The sequence below is a fragment of the Clupea harengus genome, chromosome 18 (genome assembly GCF_900700415.2).
Source record: "Clupea harengus chromosome 18, Ch_v2.0.2, whole genome shotgun sequence".
NCBI classification, from domain to species: domain Eukaryota; kingdom Metazoa; phylum Chordata; class Actinopteri; order Clupeiformes; family Clupeidae; genus Clupea; species Clupea harengus.
Genome location: NC_045169.1, coordinates 8,566,558 through 8,584,057, shown reverse-complemented (window position 1 = coordinate 8,584,057; position 17,500 = coordinate 8,566,558). Strand labels below are relative to the sequence as shown.

Below are 17,500 nucleotides of genomic sequence, written 5' to 3'. Positions count from 1 at the left end.
CAGCATGTGGCACAATCATATGAAATTAACTAGATCTCACACACCTGTCTACAACACAAAACCTGAACACAACCTAAACACATGCACACACACACACACAGCCCGTCAATCATAATACATATTGGCATCCCACACAATCACATACACAAATGAACCAGACCTCAACCACAGGAAGATCAATTAGATTCACATCTGTCTCACAGAGAAAGAGAGAAGGGGGTGATCACATAAACTAGAGAGTGAGGGGGGAAGTATTTGTAGGTGCATATTTGCTCAGTTCTGTATGTACTGGCATAATACTGCCCTGTTTTGTCGGTTGTAATCTTCAGTGCTTTGACAATTTGAAAATAAGAGTATATGTTGGACTAATCAAGCCTATTTTAATTTGCCTTTGACATAAAGAGAAAGAGTAAGAAAAAGAGAAAGAGAAGAAGAAGGAGAAAGAGAAAGAGAAAGGAAAACAGAAAGAGAAAGAGGAGAGAGAGAAAGAGAGTGGGAAAGAGAATGAGATGGGGAGAGAGAAAGAGACAGAGGGAGTATGACTATCCAGAGACTCTCATGTGATCCTGTCAGACTCCATTTCTCATCGGGCACCGTTTTGGCCGCCCGTGACCTCTCAGTAGCACCCTCTAAGATGCCAAATAAGGAAGTGTTGCCTACAGCAACAGTGGTAACAATGTAGCCTGTGTTGTATGCAAGAGTCCTCCAGTCCTGTGACATGTCAGGAATACACAAAGCAGCCTGTTCTAGATGCAGGGAATATTATGATTATGATTACGGTTATGACAGAAATGGATTACTTCTGTCTCAGTAGACAAAATACTTATAATTGTTAAGTTAAAGGTTCAGAGCCTCGAATGGTTCTTATTCAAATATGTAAAATATGACAGTACACAATCTTTCCAGACTCTTACTCTCTTCTTGACCATGGACAGAAGCCTACCTTGAAAAGTAAATGTATATATTTATCTCAAACATATTCAAAATCTTGAGCTATGACTCAGCTTATTTAGTAAGACTGGGCTGAATAGAGGGGTGATGTTGTTTCCCTTTTCACAGCCACAGTCACTTTACCACCTTGACCAGTCTTTCATTTAAGACAATTAGGGTGGAATATAGCAAACTTGGGACACAAGGTTTATGGACACTCAGCATCATAGCCTCCATCTTTTAAAGAATTTACTGAGATGCTAAATTACAAGCTCAGTCTCAGTGTGCAGACTGTGAACCAGGATTTACAATTCCTGTGCATAAACCTGTCAGGGAATTACTCTGGAAAGACAATCAATACCATCTTAAAAACGTGGTTTACAAGCACTGCATATGAACAAGACAGATAATTACTTTGGAAAGTCATTAAGACCACATAACCTGACTGGTAAATGTGTCTAGGTAACTATAAACACCAGAGGTCCAGAACCACTTCTGATTTACTACAAGCAGTACAGCCCCTAAGATAAATGCTTTAAAATTCCAAATCCCATAAGCCCTCAGATACATGCTCCTGAAATATACAGCAGGAAACCACATTTATGTTAGAAGCAACATATACCCCAAATACAATATCCTCACACTGACACACACATACATACACACACACTTGCACACACATACACAAACACACACACACACACACACACACACACACACTTGCACACACATACACACACACACACACACAGCTGAGCAGTGCACTGACCGTTCCTTTGTAGTCAACTCCCTGTGTTTCTCCATCACTTCCTGCCGAAGGCCGGCCATCATCTCTGCAGCAATGGTGAGCTGTCGTTTGAGTTGCGCATTCCTCTCCTCCAGCTCATCCTTCGCTCGTCGCAGTTTCTCTTTGTCTTTCTTTGCGGCATGCACCTCTGCGTTCTTTCTGTCCAGCTCTCCCATCAGCAGGCCCTCCAACAAAGCCAAACCTGAACCGGGCTGACCCTGCTGGGCATCGACATGCCCTGAGGCCCCCTCTCTCCCCACGGAGCTCCAGACCGCCACCGTCTGACAGCGGAAAGAGGAGGAAGAGGGGAGAGAGAGGGAAGACAAGGGCACGAGAGCGGAGGGAGAACGGAGGGAGCAACGAGGGAGGGAGAGGAGGCGAGAGGAGGCGTGGACGGAGAGATGAGAGCGGGAGAAGAGAGGAGAGGAGGTGTGGATGGAGAGATGAGGTAGAGAGAAGAGAGGCATGGAGGTGACGTCTCCCCGAGAAAGACGTGGGAGAGAGATAACGGGAGGCTCCAGGGCTTCGGGGTTGTAAGGGAGCGCTGGCCAGCGGAAGCCCAGGCAGGGGAGCTCGATCCGGGCATGGCTGTCAGCGAGACTTGGCCTCAGTGCCCGCGTGAGCATGGACAGGGCACACAGCCACTCTTGGGGATGCGTTTCCTGCAGGTGAGTGCACAGGGAACGCACGCTCTCAAAGTCCAGGGGACACCATGGGCAGGAGAACGCCCGCTCAGCCATCTCAGACTCAAATGCGCACAAACAGACACACACAATCACTTTCACACACTGACACAAACATAATCAACTACACGGACACTCAAACACACACATAATCACCTACACGGACACTCAAACACAGTCATTCACGGCAGTGGACACCCCAATATCTTCAGTCCTGCAATAAACAAGCAGAAATATGACTCTCATATCTGTGTGTGCATAACGGTATTTGTAAATGTAGCATGCTTGCTCCCACCCTTAGTGGATGTGTGTGTGTGTGTGTGTGTGTGTGTATGGGCAGAGGGGGTATGGTATGACTGCTGTCACGCTCCAGTTAATGCTCTACTTTAATAAATGATGTTTGCCTGTCTGTGTGTGTCTGAGTCAGGGTGTGAGTATGTGGGTGAAATACATTATTAAACATAGCCAGGACACACAGGCACACCTTAACTATAATGACAGCAAGGCTGGATGTGTTCTCACATCGGTGCAAGACTAGAAAAATGTATTGCCGTGTGTGAATATGTGTGTGTGTGCGAGATAGATAGGCAGACAGAGACACGGAGAGATGAAACGTCCTCTTTTGCCTCAGTGCATCTCACCCCCGCTAGCGCGCTTAAACACGAACGTATACCATTTTAATCACGCATGAGAGGCATGCAGACAAAGCCGTCTTTCCATGGCACATGCGTGACAGTTTCTGTAAGACACCGGGATGCCGGAATAGAAAGTCTAGTGCCGCTCTGGGAATTTCGAGTCGAATTTGTCGCGTGCATGAGAGCGTCGTCACCGCGTTTCCATCCCCCAGGAGACGTCGACCTCCTCACCGAAATTTTGTTTACAGTATTTTCTTTCGATGCGTCTAGCATAAATGCTCACCACCCAGCGACCCACATAGTCCCACACGCGAATATCGCTTATAACATCTGAATCAAGCAAGACTTTTTGTCTCTAAGTAATAATAGTACAATTTCATTGTCAACATCAACGACATACCATAGTCCAGAAATATCACATTACGCCCCTACTTACCTTTCTGCTCTTGACCATCTTTAAGCCCGTTACGAGGCATTCCGCGATTTTGCTCTCTTTGCTCACGAGATGCGCTCCTTCGTGGTGCGCTCGTGACGTCATCGAGGGAGCTAGCGCGACCCACTGTCGCCCAACTGTGGCTGTATCTGTGAGAAATGGAACATGGCAGTAATGTTACCGCCGGGCGACTGAAGCCCAATTTAGAGGATAGGAGACCTCTACAGACGAAAGGACTAAATGACAGATGAGGTTTAAGATTTTACAAAATATTAAATATTCAGGTAGACTCTGACAGTATGTTGAATTCGTAAACATAATTGTAGTGTAGTGTGGACAAATCGTAGTACGTAAACGTATGAGAATCACATTTTCCATGCAAAGCTGCACAACTGTTGTTTTTTGTTGTTGTTCGCATACCTGTCAAGTTAACATGACTGAAATCTGTGAAAATTCGTGAGCCACAACGCCCACACATGCACACAAAAAAACAACACGTGCAAGCATATTATTACATTATACGAGGCATTTCGTAAACAGGTCTGTTTCGCCTCGAAATAAGTTGTTCAGTGATGCTGAATATTGAAACTTCATCGACTAGTAGCCTAAAACTACTACACAGAAATAGTGAGCCGCACAACGCGAACTCTCACTCGCACTGCACAGCAGTCTAATCGACTTGAAATTATTATTATATGCTATTGGGAGTGGAAACTGGAAAGTAGTAGCATAACTTCTTTAGTTCATTTCCATTGGTGACTAGGCGTGCGTGCACCACAACCTCAGTACATACAGTACCAGTCAAAAGTTTAGACACACCTTCTCATTTTTAGAGAAGTGTTTTCTTTACTTTTATTATTTTCTAAATGCTAGATAACACTTTTTTTGTTTAGTACATCATTCCATATATGTTCTTTCGTAGTTAAAATGTCTTCAGTATTAATCTACAATGTAGAAAATAATAAAAGTAAAGAAAACACTTCTCAAAAAAATTAAAGGTGTGTCCAAACTTTTGACTGGTACTGTACATATTCAAGCTAAACTCTGCCCATGGCCCTACACTTTTCTTAGCTGCTCTGCTAACCAAGCTAGCAAGGAGCGCTAACTAGCTATTGGCTTTAGCTATCTTTTATCAATATTATTTTTTTATATTACAGCAGGGTATGGTTAACTTGAATTTGCTTTAACCTTAGATAACGTTAGGCAACCTAAGTAACTGAGAATTCGCCTGTAAACTCTCACTCGGAGCATTCTCTTTCTGAGATTGACGCATGGCACTTATTCTTTTGCTATTTTAGCCATTCAGAACCTTAATGGTTATAATACATCTACCGGTATATTGTGTTTGAACTGATTTGTTTTTCTTTAATATGTATTTTGAATGTCAGTGTGTACAAAAAGGGATATGTTGAATATGTTACGTAATTTGTTAATGCTAATCCTCACTCTTAATGCAATATGTGGCAATTCATCTCATTATAATCTAAGTGCATCCTTAGTTATCGGTTATTCTGTATACATTAGATTTAAATTTACATTAAGAAAATAAGTTAATGAGGTCTCATATTTGAAACCCTAAGAATAGAATACTAATTAGTCTTTAACCTGTGTAGTTTGGCTTTATAGAACTACTGAAGTCAGGAAGAGTTTGTGATGGCAAGCCCAGCCCAGAAGCGGTGTGTCCCACCATAGGATCTGTTTATGTATTCAATTTTATAATTTTAATAATTATTATTATCATATTATTTAATTTTTATGTATGTCTTTGCACTATATCTGACGTGTTATGTTTCTTTGATGTCTATTTTTATGTGCATGTAATTTCTTTGTGCACATTATGTATTTGCTGTAAAGCACTTTGAGCTGCATTCTTTTGCATGAAAGGTGCTATATAAATACAATTTTATTATTATTATTATTATTATTATTATTAATATTATTATTATTACAGAAGACGTTCGACACCAAATACACAGTATTTCCCCTACCCAGGTTAGTGCCTCTACTAGTACCCCTGGTTAGGGCTACAAGCGCTACACTTGTCTTAAATATCACTTTTGAAGTTGTACGTCGATGTAAAGATGAAGGTTTATGAAATGTTCTTGTAATGTCCGTATTATTTATTTCCTTCAAATAGCTATTCAGATATGGCTATTTGAATGTTGATTGTTAAATATAAATTAAAGTCACCAGTTTTTATGATTTGTATTAATTCTCTACTATTATTCTGTTATGTTCACCACGTGGTGATCAAACAGATTTGAAACGTAGATTTACGGCGCAAACCCATGACAGCGACGCGATACGCTTCCATCGCTTTGAGTGGACGTGTTGTGCCGTGTGGAAATAGCATTTTCAAACTGTCAGAGACGACACCAAACAATCTGATTGGCCGCTGCCGGGAAAAATCGCTCCTCATTTGCATAGGATTCAACATTTTCCAACTTTTATCTGTCGCGTCGCCCACAACGGTGGTCTACGTCACAATGGATTGGCTCCCGTTGAAATGCATGGGATTAGAATATCGCGTCGCTCGTAACGGTGTCATGGGTTTGCACCGTTAAACCCCTTCAACATAAAACTACAATTATGGCCATTAGTTGAGAAATGTCCAAGGTGGGTGGAAGAGGGGTCGTGTTACATTCAGTTCTTGTACACCACCTGATAAATGCAATTTGTGTTCTGGCACACTTGTCTTACATGTCTTAATGGCATAAATTATGTAAATAAAAAGTTGATCACAAAAAAGTAATGTCCAAGTTAGAGTGCTGGTTTGCCGGTCAGTTTTGCCCTGTGTTGAAATGGCAGACTAACCAAAAGTCTGTTGTGAGGCTGTAATGCATAGAGCAGACAGGCTAGAACTGATAGGGAAATATGAAACTCTGACTTTAATCAAGTATGCATGTGTGTTAATCATATGCCTTTGTTTGCTGAAGCATTACTGAACATGATTCTGTTTCTGTATATCTTTAATTCTTAAGTGCTGACGGTTTTAATTCTGTGTATGTGCTTAAATGTGTACCGTCTGTGTGTGTGTAAGCATGGGCTGATAAGAAGAACTAGTAGTCCTCCTTTTCCGCATTGTTGTTGCATTACGGTGCAAAAGGCATAGCAAGATGAACTCAGATGTCAGACCCACCACGTGGTTATCCCTGCTGAAAGTGTTTTGGTGTTTCAAAGAACGCTATCTTCTTTCTATGTAAACCTTGTGTGATATGTTTAATGTTGCTTCTCTCTCGTCTGCTGCAGTCTGGGGTTGGTTCTGTGCCTCTCTGGCCTGCCAGGACGTGGGTGAGCCCAACAAGCTTGTTTTTGAATAAATATACTCATATGCAACTCCGGAGTCCTGAGGTAACTTGAGTGAATTTTCAGCTAACAAGAACGTTTTTCCGGCATTGAGAGAAATCAATGGGAGGTGAGAACGGCGCAAGTTGTCATAAATGTGTTTGTAAAACCAAGATGGTAATTGATTAGAATAGCACAGAAAGATGTCAGGGGGAAAAAACATTTGTGTTTACACAAATACATATTAATTATACTGTTGTTTCACACACCATGGCTCTGTTCGAAAACTCTTAAAAGTAAGATAGCTGTCTTACTACCTTGGTGTCTCGTCAAGACAGGTGTCTTGCACGAGATATGTCTACGGGTGAAGGTATCTAAAAAAAAACGTTGTTTTCGAACGGTCTTTTAAGATAGCGTGTATGATAACATGTGACGTTGGTACGCTGAAAGAACGTTAGGCTATCTTACGTAGGCTAACGTGCTACTGTTAGAAAGCTGGCTGACTGACGCCTCGCAAATCACATCAACCATTATTGCTGGTTACAATAACGGTGTTATCGGATAGTGGAGTGTCTATTTCTCTGTAACTTTTGAATAATCTAAGCGAGAAAACGACGAAAGATGTACATTTACATACAAAACACGACCGTCAGCGGAGTTTGGTCCGCCATCTTTGTTTACAATTTGCAGTTGCCGGAGGGAGCTGGCGCACAGGTTTATGGGTAATAAGCAGCATCAAGGCTGCATCGATGCTACCTTGAAAAATGACCGTTACACGGTGATTTGAAGGTATTTTATAAACCCGGAAGAGACAGATTAACGGATTTCGAACAGTCCTTCCTTCTCTTGTTTAGGAGAGGGAAGGTAGTAAGACAGCATTTTAAGAGTTTCCTAACAGACCCCATATGTATAAACTGCTCTGAAACTACTCTCCTATATATATATAAAGAGTAACCTTAGATTTTGCAATGAAAATTTAATGTAGGCAGTAGTGGAGTGGGGTGGGGGAGGAAACGGGTTTAGGTGTTCTTGGATCTCTTTCTTGAAAGGGCGAGCAGGCACTTTAAGGTGTCATCCATCAAGTGGTCAAAAACAGCAGTGGCATACTTGTTCTTCATGTCGTAGGCCTCTCTGTCCTGGTCCTGCCACTGGTGTTCCTCCACAGGCATTTCATTCATCTAAAGGGTCAAGTTCCCGTGGAGACCGTTAGTGTTGTGTACACTTATCTTATTTCACGTTCAAGGGACGGAACCTCTTTTATGACTTGTTCAAGGTGAAGTGTAAATTGGGAACATTTGTGAATTACATTTACAGACATACACTGGGTGTTTAATGTCATGTGTGGATTCTACCATATGCTTGGAAAAAGCGCATCAAATGGACGATAGAAGTAGGCTTGTGATTTAATTGAATCAGTGGCAGTGTGTAATATTCATGATGGGTCAGCGCATATTTAGCCTAGCGTTTCATATTGTCACGGCATTCCAAATTCAGCTCACCAAGATGCGTTCGTATGGCCTCAGGTTGAAGCTTTTGAAGTTCTGTGCAAAAACCTTCCCGAATGCCTCAGCGTTTATGTCTTGCTGAAGGCCACAGAGCTTAAAAACCTCTTTGGTGACGTATTCCTGGACAAAGACAGGAGATTAGATTAACACCCCAGAAGATGTTTTTAGTTGAAAATGACTCAGCGGATCCTGCAGAGGTTTTTAATCGAATGAACTGGGCAGACAGATGCTGCCTATTCAAATGTGATGCAACATTTTACCTTAACTTTTGAGATGTCGTCTAAGGATTTTAGCTTGTTGACATAGTTGTGCCGATTGGGCTGGGGTGTGCTCCAAATGGGCTGTGTAGTAGGATCTTTGGCACAGAGGTCCTGAAGGATCTCCCAGGACAAATCAAAGATGTGCTTTACATGGACAAAAATAAGTGCAAATAAGTGAACGTCAGTGAACGGTGGAGCACTCTTATCATTTGTACAGCAAGATGCAGCTTTTATTATTTTCACTTTTACAACAAGCAGAAAATAGATACATTCAAGAACACCCCTGATCCCATGATGGCAGGCTCTATGTACTTCAGATACGGTTCCCAAATGTTACAGAACCGGTCTGTTTTTTAATGTAATATACAGTACATGTAAGCTACTGTCAAACAGCGCCCTCTGCCTTTAACAGTTGGTACTTTGTCATTAATTCACTGCAGTAAAATATTCTTCCTCGTAGGAAGTAAGCATACAGTACAGACGTGTCTTGATATTTATCTGAACTCTTAAGTTGTATTGGCTATTCTACCCAGTCCCTCTACAATTGTCCAACCTTTTTGTAGCTGCGCTTGCTGCCGGTATTAAAGGCTTGTCCGGGGGGCACCATCTCTAGATAACGCTTCGACGGCCTTGGTGCAGGAACTTCGGATAGATTATTTGGGCATTGTCCCAGCCTAAAGATCTGCCACATCTCCTCCACAGCGTAGTGCACAAGCATCTCCACCTCAGCGGGGCGGTGGGGTGTGGCCAGGGCCTGCTCCTGTCTGGTGGGAGGTGTGGCCAGGGCCTGCTCCTGTCTGGTGGGAGGTGTGGCCTGCTCCTGCTCCTGTCTGGTGGGAGGTGTGGCCAGGGCCTGCTCCTGTCTGGTGGGAGGTGTGGTCAGGGCCTGCTCCTGCTCCTGCTCCTGCTCCTGCTCCTGTCTGGTGGGAGGTGTGGCCAGGGCCTGCTCCTGCTCCTGTCTGGTGGGAGGTGTGGTTAGGGCCTGCTCCTGCTCCTGTCTGGTGGGAGATGTGGTTAGGGCCTGCTCCTGCTCCTGTCTGGTGGGAGGTATGGCTAGGGCCTGCTCCTGTCTGGTGGGAGATGTGGTTAGGGCCTGCTCCTGTCTGGTGGGAGATGTGGTTAAGGCCTGCTCCTGTCTGTTGGGAGGTGTGGCTAGGGCCTGCTCCTGTCTGGTGGGAGGTGTGGTTAGGGCCTGCTCCTGTCTGGTGGGAGATTTGGTTAGGGCCTGCTCCTGTCTGGTGGGAGGTGTGGTTAGGGCCTGCTCCTGCTCCTGTCTGGGGGGAGTAGAGGAGCCTGCGTCCCCCTGGCCAGCGGGAGCCCTCGGGTTACCCTCGTCCTGAGGTCTGTGCTCAGGGGGATCGTCCAGCTCCTCTCGGAGAAGGTTGCCTACAGCCTGCTGGTCGGACTGGGTCGAGGTTCTGGGTGTTAACTCCTTGTAACCCAGGGACCCCTCCACATCTGACAAGTCGCAGTCAGTGAGCTGAGGAAGAGAGCTTAAGTTTTCTAAATGGAACTTAAAGAATCAGGTAAATGCAGCCTCAAGGCTGAGAATGTGGTGGTCTTAATTTGCTCTTAAACTTAAATGCCTGGAGAAATCTTTTTCATCGCGCACAAATTACTCAGGTTGTACATCTCAAGACTGAGAACTCAACCGTGTCCGCTATGATCTGTGATCGGTCATGTTAGTATTGGGCGAAGGGCAGACAAGGAGAAGGTCTTACCAGAGACTGGGCACAGTCATCAGAGCAGCTGGAGGTGGAGCAGGTCTCAGCGGAGCTCTCCATCTCGTCTTCTTCAGACGTCTCGCCAAAGTCGTCATCATACTCATGGTTACTGTCCTCTTGGCCGTCTGGCATCCCTGAGGCATCGTAGGAAGCCACTTCACACCCAAGCGATGGAGTGTAGAGAGTGACGTTCTTCAGACACACTTCTGGAGGCTGGGAAAGACACAACACACAGTCATTGATGTCAAAGATGGGCCAACCGTATCCATACACTTGAACAAGCATTAGTTCAGCTGCATTTTTTATGTTGTAATTAAATACAATTTATGCTGTACTTGGGTGATTAAACTAGTGATTTTTGCCAGCTCACAGGGTCTATGCTCATCACTAACCTTCATGGAGACCCCGTCCCATTTCAGTAAGTCTCCTGTGCTCTCCTCGGAGTCGTCGCCTTCACATGAAGGCACCTCTGTGGCCAACAACAGTCATTCCATTATCAGCAGCTCCTTTTCATGCTTGGTACTCTCAAATATAAAGCTCATCTCATTTCACACTTTTTTTCACAAATGTTTTGGGGTATTTTTTACATTTGTTCTTCCTATTTCTCCAGAGGCACCTTTCTGCTCTGACACCAAAGCAGCCTGAGCTTCACCTTCATGAAAACCCTATGAAACAGTTAAAAAGAGGACACACGTGGTGCTCCTACCTGACGATGCAGAGGTGGTCGAGTCAGACTCCAGTGGCAGGTGTGGGGATTGGGCTGTCTGCACCTCCTGTTGACCTGCCCTAAGACACTCAGGCACATGGTCTGCGTCAGACGCACGGGCAGTACTCTGGTCAGTATTCTCCACAAACGTGTTATCGGTGTCAAAGACCATCTCCATGGTAACGTTGTGGCGCACGCTGCTTCCGTGTCCAGCTGGTGTCCCAGGGCCCATCACGTCCTGCACCTCTGGATGAACCTCAGTGGCCTGGTCAGGTACCTGGAAATCAATGCACTGATATCAGGTAACCTGTGTGGATTGCAGTCTGAAGTGTAAAGGTTTACATGTTGAAATGCATCGATATCATGCGTAATCTGGGTGGATTAGGGTGTGTATTACCTCATCAATTGAGGGCATGGCCTGGCTGGTTTGGTGCCAAACCGTCATGCCCAACAGGACCTTCTCCTTGAAGGGGTCAGAACCATCCTTAGAGCTGACATCAGGGTTAGCATTGGTGTCAGAGCCAAAATGGCGAGTGATCTCGGGCTCCACAGACTGAGGTCGCCTGGGCTTCAGGAAAGTGTCCTCCAGCTCCTGACACTTGGTCATAACCAGGTCATGAAGTCTTTCGAAGTCAGATGCATAGTCAGTAGTACTCTGGTCAGTATTCTCCACAAACTTGACCATCTCCATGGTAACGCTGTGGGTCTCAGAGTCCTGCACCTCAGGGTGAACCTCAGTGACCTTGTCAGGTACCTGGAAATCAATGCAATGATATCAGTGGTGTGGTTAACTACGGTACCAATGCTCTAAGTGAATTCAATACATCAGATATGCTCAGTTATCACACACAGGAAGTACAGGTGGTTTAAGGGGAGGCAGAGTGAATCAGCCAATGACTTACAGATGCTGAGGGAGACACCAGCTCGGCATGCTGGGAAAGCTGCACGACCTTGGGATTCTTCTGACACTTGGTGTTAATCAGGTCATGAGGTTTTGAATCTGGAGTGAAAGAGTTGCAAATCAAGATTAAAAATCAAAATGAATTAATAACAATTGACAATAATCCAACGAATCTCATATTCATTTGTATTTAGCCTCTTAATTAGACTTAGGTTAGAATGTAATTCATGTAGGGTCGGGGCTATTGGTTGACACCCATTATTCTGTTTAGGATACTTAAACTTGGACTGTTTCAATGTCTAATCAGAGACACGGGTGAATCTACTGAGTGAAACCTTCCTCTCTCCCTTGATGTGCATCATTTCAAGAATAAAGTCTGTTTCCTGATTGATCATTCTCAGACTGAGTCTCCACCAATCTTTGGTATTAGAAAAAAATACTAACAGTAGCCAAGAAGAATCTTGTGAGTATTAGCATATCCATGTCCACATTTCTTTGAAATGGTGGCCTCTCCATGAAACCCCTATGAAACAGTTAAAAAGAGGACACCTGTGGTGCTCCTACCTGAGGATGCAGAGCATGCAGATGGGACCTCTGAGAGACTCTCCCCTGGGTCCTGGGCCTCCTGCAAAGATAAACTATGAGGTAAACCCATTGCATTCTGGTGGCTGGGGCTGGGGTGTATGTTTCCTGGTAGACTCTGACCTTTCTGTAGGCTTCCACTTGGTTGTGCATCTGAACGATCGATGCTCGTTCGTTCTCCACCTCAGCCAAGTGTTTCAGAAGCAGCTTCCTGTCCTCGTCTGCAGCCTGAGCGGTCTCAACAAACCCCTTGATTTGAGCCTGCAAACAAAAATGACACAAAAGAGATTTACAATCTTAAGAGTTACATTAAATTGATATCAAGTCAGGTCGCTTTCAGCTTGTTAAGGACCTCTACATATTAAGCACGACTTGCTTAATTAATTGAAAAACTATTACAGTATTGAATTAAAGTAATGGTATACATTAATATCTCTCTCTTTTTAACTACAGCAAGGAGATAATTTGCAGAAGACAGATTGGTCACCTGCTTTTGCATCATCTGATACACCACATGGTAACTATCAGTAAGAGGGTCAACACCATTGTCTCCCTCTCGGCCACATCTGCAGAGACACGTCAGGAAAAAATTAGCAGTTAGGCATTTAGTCATCTTAACATGTGCGGAATAAGAATTCTACAGGCATCCCCAGCCTTGGCTAGAAGGACTTCAAGCAGTTTAAGCTAAAGTATGTGTGGATTTATATTTGTATACCAGCCTTGGCTGTCACTAGAGCAAGTTGAGTTAGTCTAGAAATGTGTGGGTGTATGAGCATATGGGCAACACCAGCCTTGGTTGGCAGGACAGCAGGTTGAGTTGGGCCTGAGCAGTCTGAATGAGGTTCGCCTCTTTAAACTGGAGCAGGGTGGCCAAGCACTTGGCGCGTGCATCCTGCTCTGACATAACCTGCCGAATCATGTAAAACATGAACGACCTCCAGCTGTCATCAGCCACTGACTGGGAGGCAGCCGCCTCCTTTCCCTGAGGGCACAGAGAGGTCAACCGGGTTACTGGGTAACAGTAATCTGTTATAAGAGCCAACGGCTGACATCCCAGAGAGTATCTATCTCTGAAATGGACCAGAGTGGCTTCAGAATCGTGGTCGTTGATCTAGTCAGAGCCAGATCAGTTTCGGAATCTCAGGCACTAAAATGCACTTATTTCATGAATAGCCTGGGTTGGTTACATTATGTGTTACCTCGTCAGCTGAGGGGATCGTGCAGGTGTGTATGTGCTGGTATTTTTCTTCCAGAGGTTGTGTCCCCATCTGGGTCTGCAGCCAAACCTTTATGCCCAGCAGGATCTTGTCCTTGTCTGGGCCTTGCGCCTGTGGGTAGGCATAGGGATGGGACCAAGGTAAAATAAATGAAATTTTTGAATAAAAGCATCTTCTGATATTGTGTTAGAAGCACAAAAGGCTATTCTTTAGCACATTGAGTTATTCTATTGTATTCATCTCACCTTCTCCATTAAGGACTGGATCGTGCAATCAGTTAGGCCTCCAAGGCCTGATAACTCAAATAAGGGTGGCACGTGTGTAGGTTCGCCACCCCGTGGCTCACCTGAAATTGCAATTAAGATAGTAGGCTAAGTGCTGAGGAGAACATAAACGAATTAGACATAAATAAACTGAGAATAGGAATATGGTAAATAATCTTACCTTCGACCAACGATGCACCCATCGTGTGTGAACCCAAACCTTATGAGTCGAAAGTTGATGTCAGTCGACCTAAAATAAAGCAATTAATCAAGAAAGACCAAAAAGCGTCTGCACAGTAGCCAGGTAATGTCCAGAATAAACCTGCAAGCATTCTACTTTTACTATAGAACTCTAATACGGTCATAAACAGCGTAATAAAGCTTCACAATAGTTTCTATAGAAACGGAGCACCCGTGGCCCGCAGCTTGTACTGCGTCATACATGTTGAAATCAAAAGACATATAAAATGCCTCTGGTTCAGACATCTACGGCGCCGCCACATGTTAGGGCGGAAATCAATGGAAGTCAATCAAAAAACATTTGTCTCTGAATTGAAAATAGTGTGGACAAATCGTAGTATGTTGACGTATGGGAATCACCTTTCCCATGTAAAGCTGCACAATTGTTGTTGTTTTTGTTGTTGTTCGCATACCTGTCAAGTTAACATGACTGAAATCCGTGTAAATTGTGTGGGGCTGTAATGCATTGAGCAGACAGACTATAACGTTTTCCGCATTGGGAGAAATCAATGGGAGGTGAGAACAGGGCAAGATCATGTATGAAAGCCAGTATACGTATGCGAAGCCATTGTCATATATTAACATTTATTATAGGGCTCATCAGAATGTTCCAAAAAGTTCCGTTGATTTGAATGGGCCATCCTAACGTTCTCAGGTCTGATATTTCTTTGTATTCACCGCTGCGAAAAATTGAGGACCACTGTCACTGGCAACGGGTTTTGTGCTTCTAATTCAGATATTTCATATCATTCCCAAGTAGTCCGGACCGGTCATTTAACGTAATGGAAAGTCATTGTAACTTGCAGTCACCAAGTAATGGGTTGCTATGCAACAGTTGAAACTTTAAAGTTCCATTTTCGGGAAAAACTATTTTGTTCTCAGCGGAAATCACGAAACAGCAACAAAATCATTAAAAAGAGGTATTCTGGAGGAATGTCTTCTACGCTGCGCGTCAGGGGTGCTGTATGTCGCGTCCCGAGCTATCACCAGCTTTTGTTGGGCTATTTACTTCTTTATCATCCTCTTTACCGTCACACTTCATGATTGACCAGTTATATTCATACATATTATATTCAGTTATATTCATAAAGCGCCACATAACACCAAAATCAAACAATAAAAGCTAATCCTTGTAGCTATTATAGTTTGTGAGATGATGAGTGAGTAATGTAATAGTATCTGATGGTGTAGGCCTACTGAGAAACAAGACAGACCGCATGAACGGAAGATCAACTCTGCCGTGTGATTGAACAGTGACACCTAGTGGTGGGTTAGGACTAAAACATAGTGGATGGTTTATTCATGAAACTGAGGAGGAGTTAAGGAAGAAAGTGAGGTTAGCCAGGGATGGGCCGCTTGTGACTGAGTAGCTGTTTGTGTGAGAGAGGGGAAAAAAAAGAGAGAGCGTTAGTACGTGTGTGTGTGTGTGTATGTGTGCGAGATTGCACTTATTAAGGAAATACATGTATAGATATGGCCACCAGAAAAACTTGTAAAGTTGTTATTATTATTATTATTATGTATATTTACCAAGAAAGAGGTCTGGAAAGTAGGACCTTGTGATGAATGTCTGTGGATGAACACACCCTTGTGTGTAGTTATGAGTAATTCAGCAACTTTTCTAACGGAATGTATAGATGGAGGAAAGAAGTGATATATGATCAGAGAAGAAACACTTTTATGTGAAACAGTGATTACTGTAACTAGGCAGCTCAAAGCTGTTTCAAAGGCCAATCCTGACATCCTTCAGATGGTGGCAGCAATTATTCTGAAGCTTAAAGGTTTTTGAAGTCTAGGGTTCATGGTAAAGCTACAACAGCATAGGAATAGGGAAGGGGTACCAAGCAATGGTCTTTCTCCTAAACATACCAAACGTCATGCCGAGCTTTATATATGAGGGGTGCTGGCTTCAGCGTAGATGATCCATGGCATGCCGACATGTCAGTGTGATACTCGGGACTTTCATCTCCAACGGCTGGAGGGTTCCTCCCTGCTCCATCACATGCTGGGAATGCCGTGTCCCAACTGGGAGGCTGAGCTCTGGGGTCTGGGGTTGGTCTGGGAATGCCGTGTCCCAACTGGTAGGCTGAGCTCTGGGGTCTAGGGTTGGTCTGGTGGCGGCTCCACATGCTGCGTCCAATCCCAGTCCCTGTCGCTGACTTCCTCTATGAAGGTCAGCATCCAGGACATCCAGGGCCTATAGCAGACACTCTCTCTCTTTGTCTCTCTCTCTCTCTCCTGTTTCTCTGTCTCTTTCTCTCTCACACACACACACACACTGAACCACACACACACACACACACTGAACCACACACACACACACACTGAACCGCACCCACAAACACATGACCTTGGCAGGCAATTTATTTGACTTTTCAAGGCTGAAGAGCTCTACATAGACAGAGAGAGGGAGAGACTCTGTAACTCTTGACATTCTTGATAGTAGTAACTAGACTGAAATCACTGCAATTTGTTCATGTCTTGACATGAGAAGACTGGTGGATCTGATGACTGAATTTTTGCTCTTTGGCTGTCTTTGACAGATGATGTCATTAAAATTCAGACCAGTAAAAACACTGGCTCAACTTCCTAATATTCTACATAATAACATCTTGGTTATCCTTAATACTGTAGAGATGATGCTTTTGCATGTATTATTGTGATGACCTCGTTAACATCTGCATCTGCCTTTGTTTGCTTAATGAGCATAATTTATAATATATTACATTTATTTTTTGATAATTTTACATACCTGTGCATTCTGTGTGACATTTGTTTGTTAATAGTTTAATTTCTAGAGTGATTTTTGCTAACAGTTATAACAGTGTCCCATGGTGTAACACTGCTATGACAGCTTAGTAACATGTCACATAAACTGTAATGGCATCTAAAATTCTGAGAGCTGTCATGGCAGTTACCAATAAAGGTATCATGACGTTAATAATAAACAATGACATGACATGATTATGAGATGTCAATCGTACAAAGCAGGGCTCAAGTAAATTTCTATCATTTACTTTCTGTCACAAGTCATCCTAGGTGTTGCTCTGGTCGCTGCAGTTTGCTGGTTATGCCTTTCTGTGGACTGTTTTCCTATACGGTACATTACATGGAATCTGTGACAAGGTCATTAAAGATTCTCAAGTGGTATCATCCTGCCCTCCCACAGACCTCACTCCATCCATCTGATGTGCTTCTGCTAGCTCAGCTCTACACACACTTCCTTCAAGTGACTTCTCCTTATCTGCTCTCTGTTGTATTTTGTGATTGTGTGTGTATGAGTGTGATTGTGTGTGTATGTGTGTGTGTGTGTGTGTGTTTGTGTGTGTCTGAGTGTTTGTTTATCTAT

The 17,500-nt window shown here is 43.7% G+C and overlaps 1 protein-coding gene across 1 annotated transcript in view; it reads right to left on the bottom strand.

Moving 5' to 3' along the window:
• LOC105891427 (F-box only protein 41-like) overlaps positions 1–3,573 on the bottom strand; it is a 12,066-nt gene extending 8,493 nt beyond the window's left edge. Inside the window, exons 1-3 of the mRNA XM_031584952.2 lie at positions 3,472–3,573; positions 2,227–2,463; positions 1,700–1,998 (exon numbers count right to left, since the gene is read on the bottom strand). Of these exons, the coding sequence (XP_031440812.2) occupies positions 1,700–1,998; positions 2,227–2,463; positions 3,472–3,573 (638 nt within the window). The remainder of the gene's footprint in view (positions 1–1,699; positions 1,999–2,226; positions 2,464–3,471) is intronic.
• Positions 3,574–17,500: the final 13,927 nt, after the last annotated feature.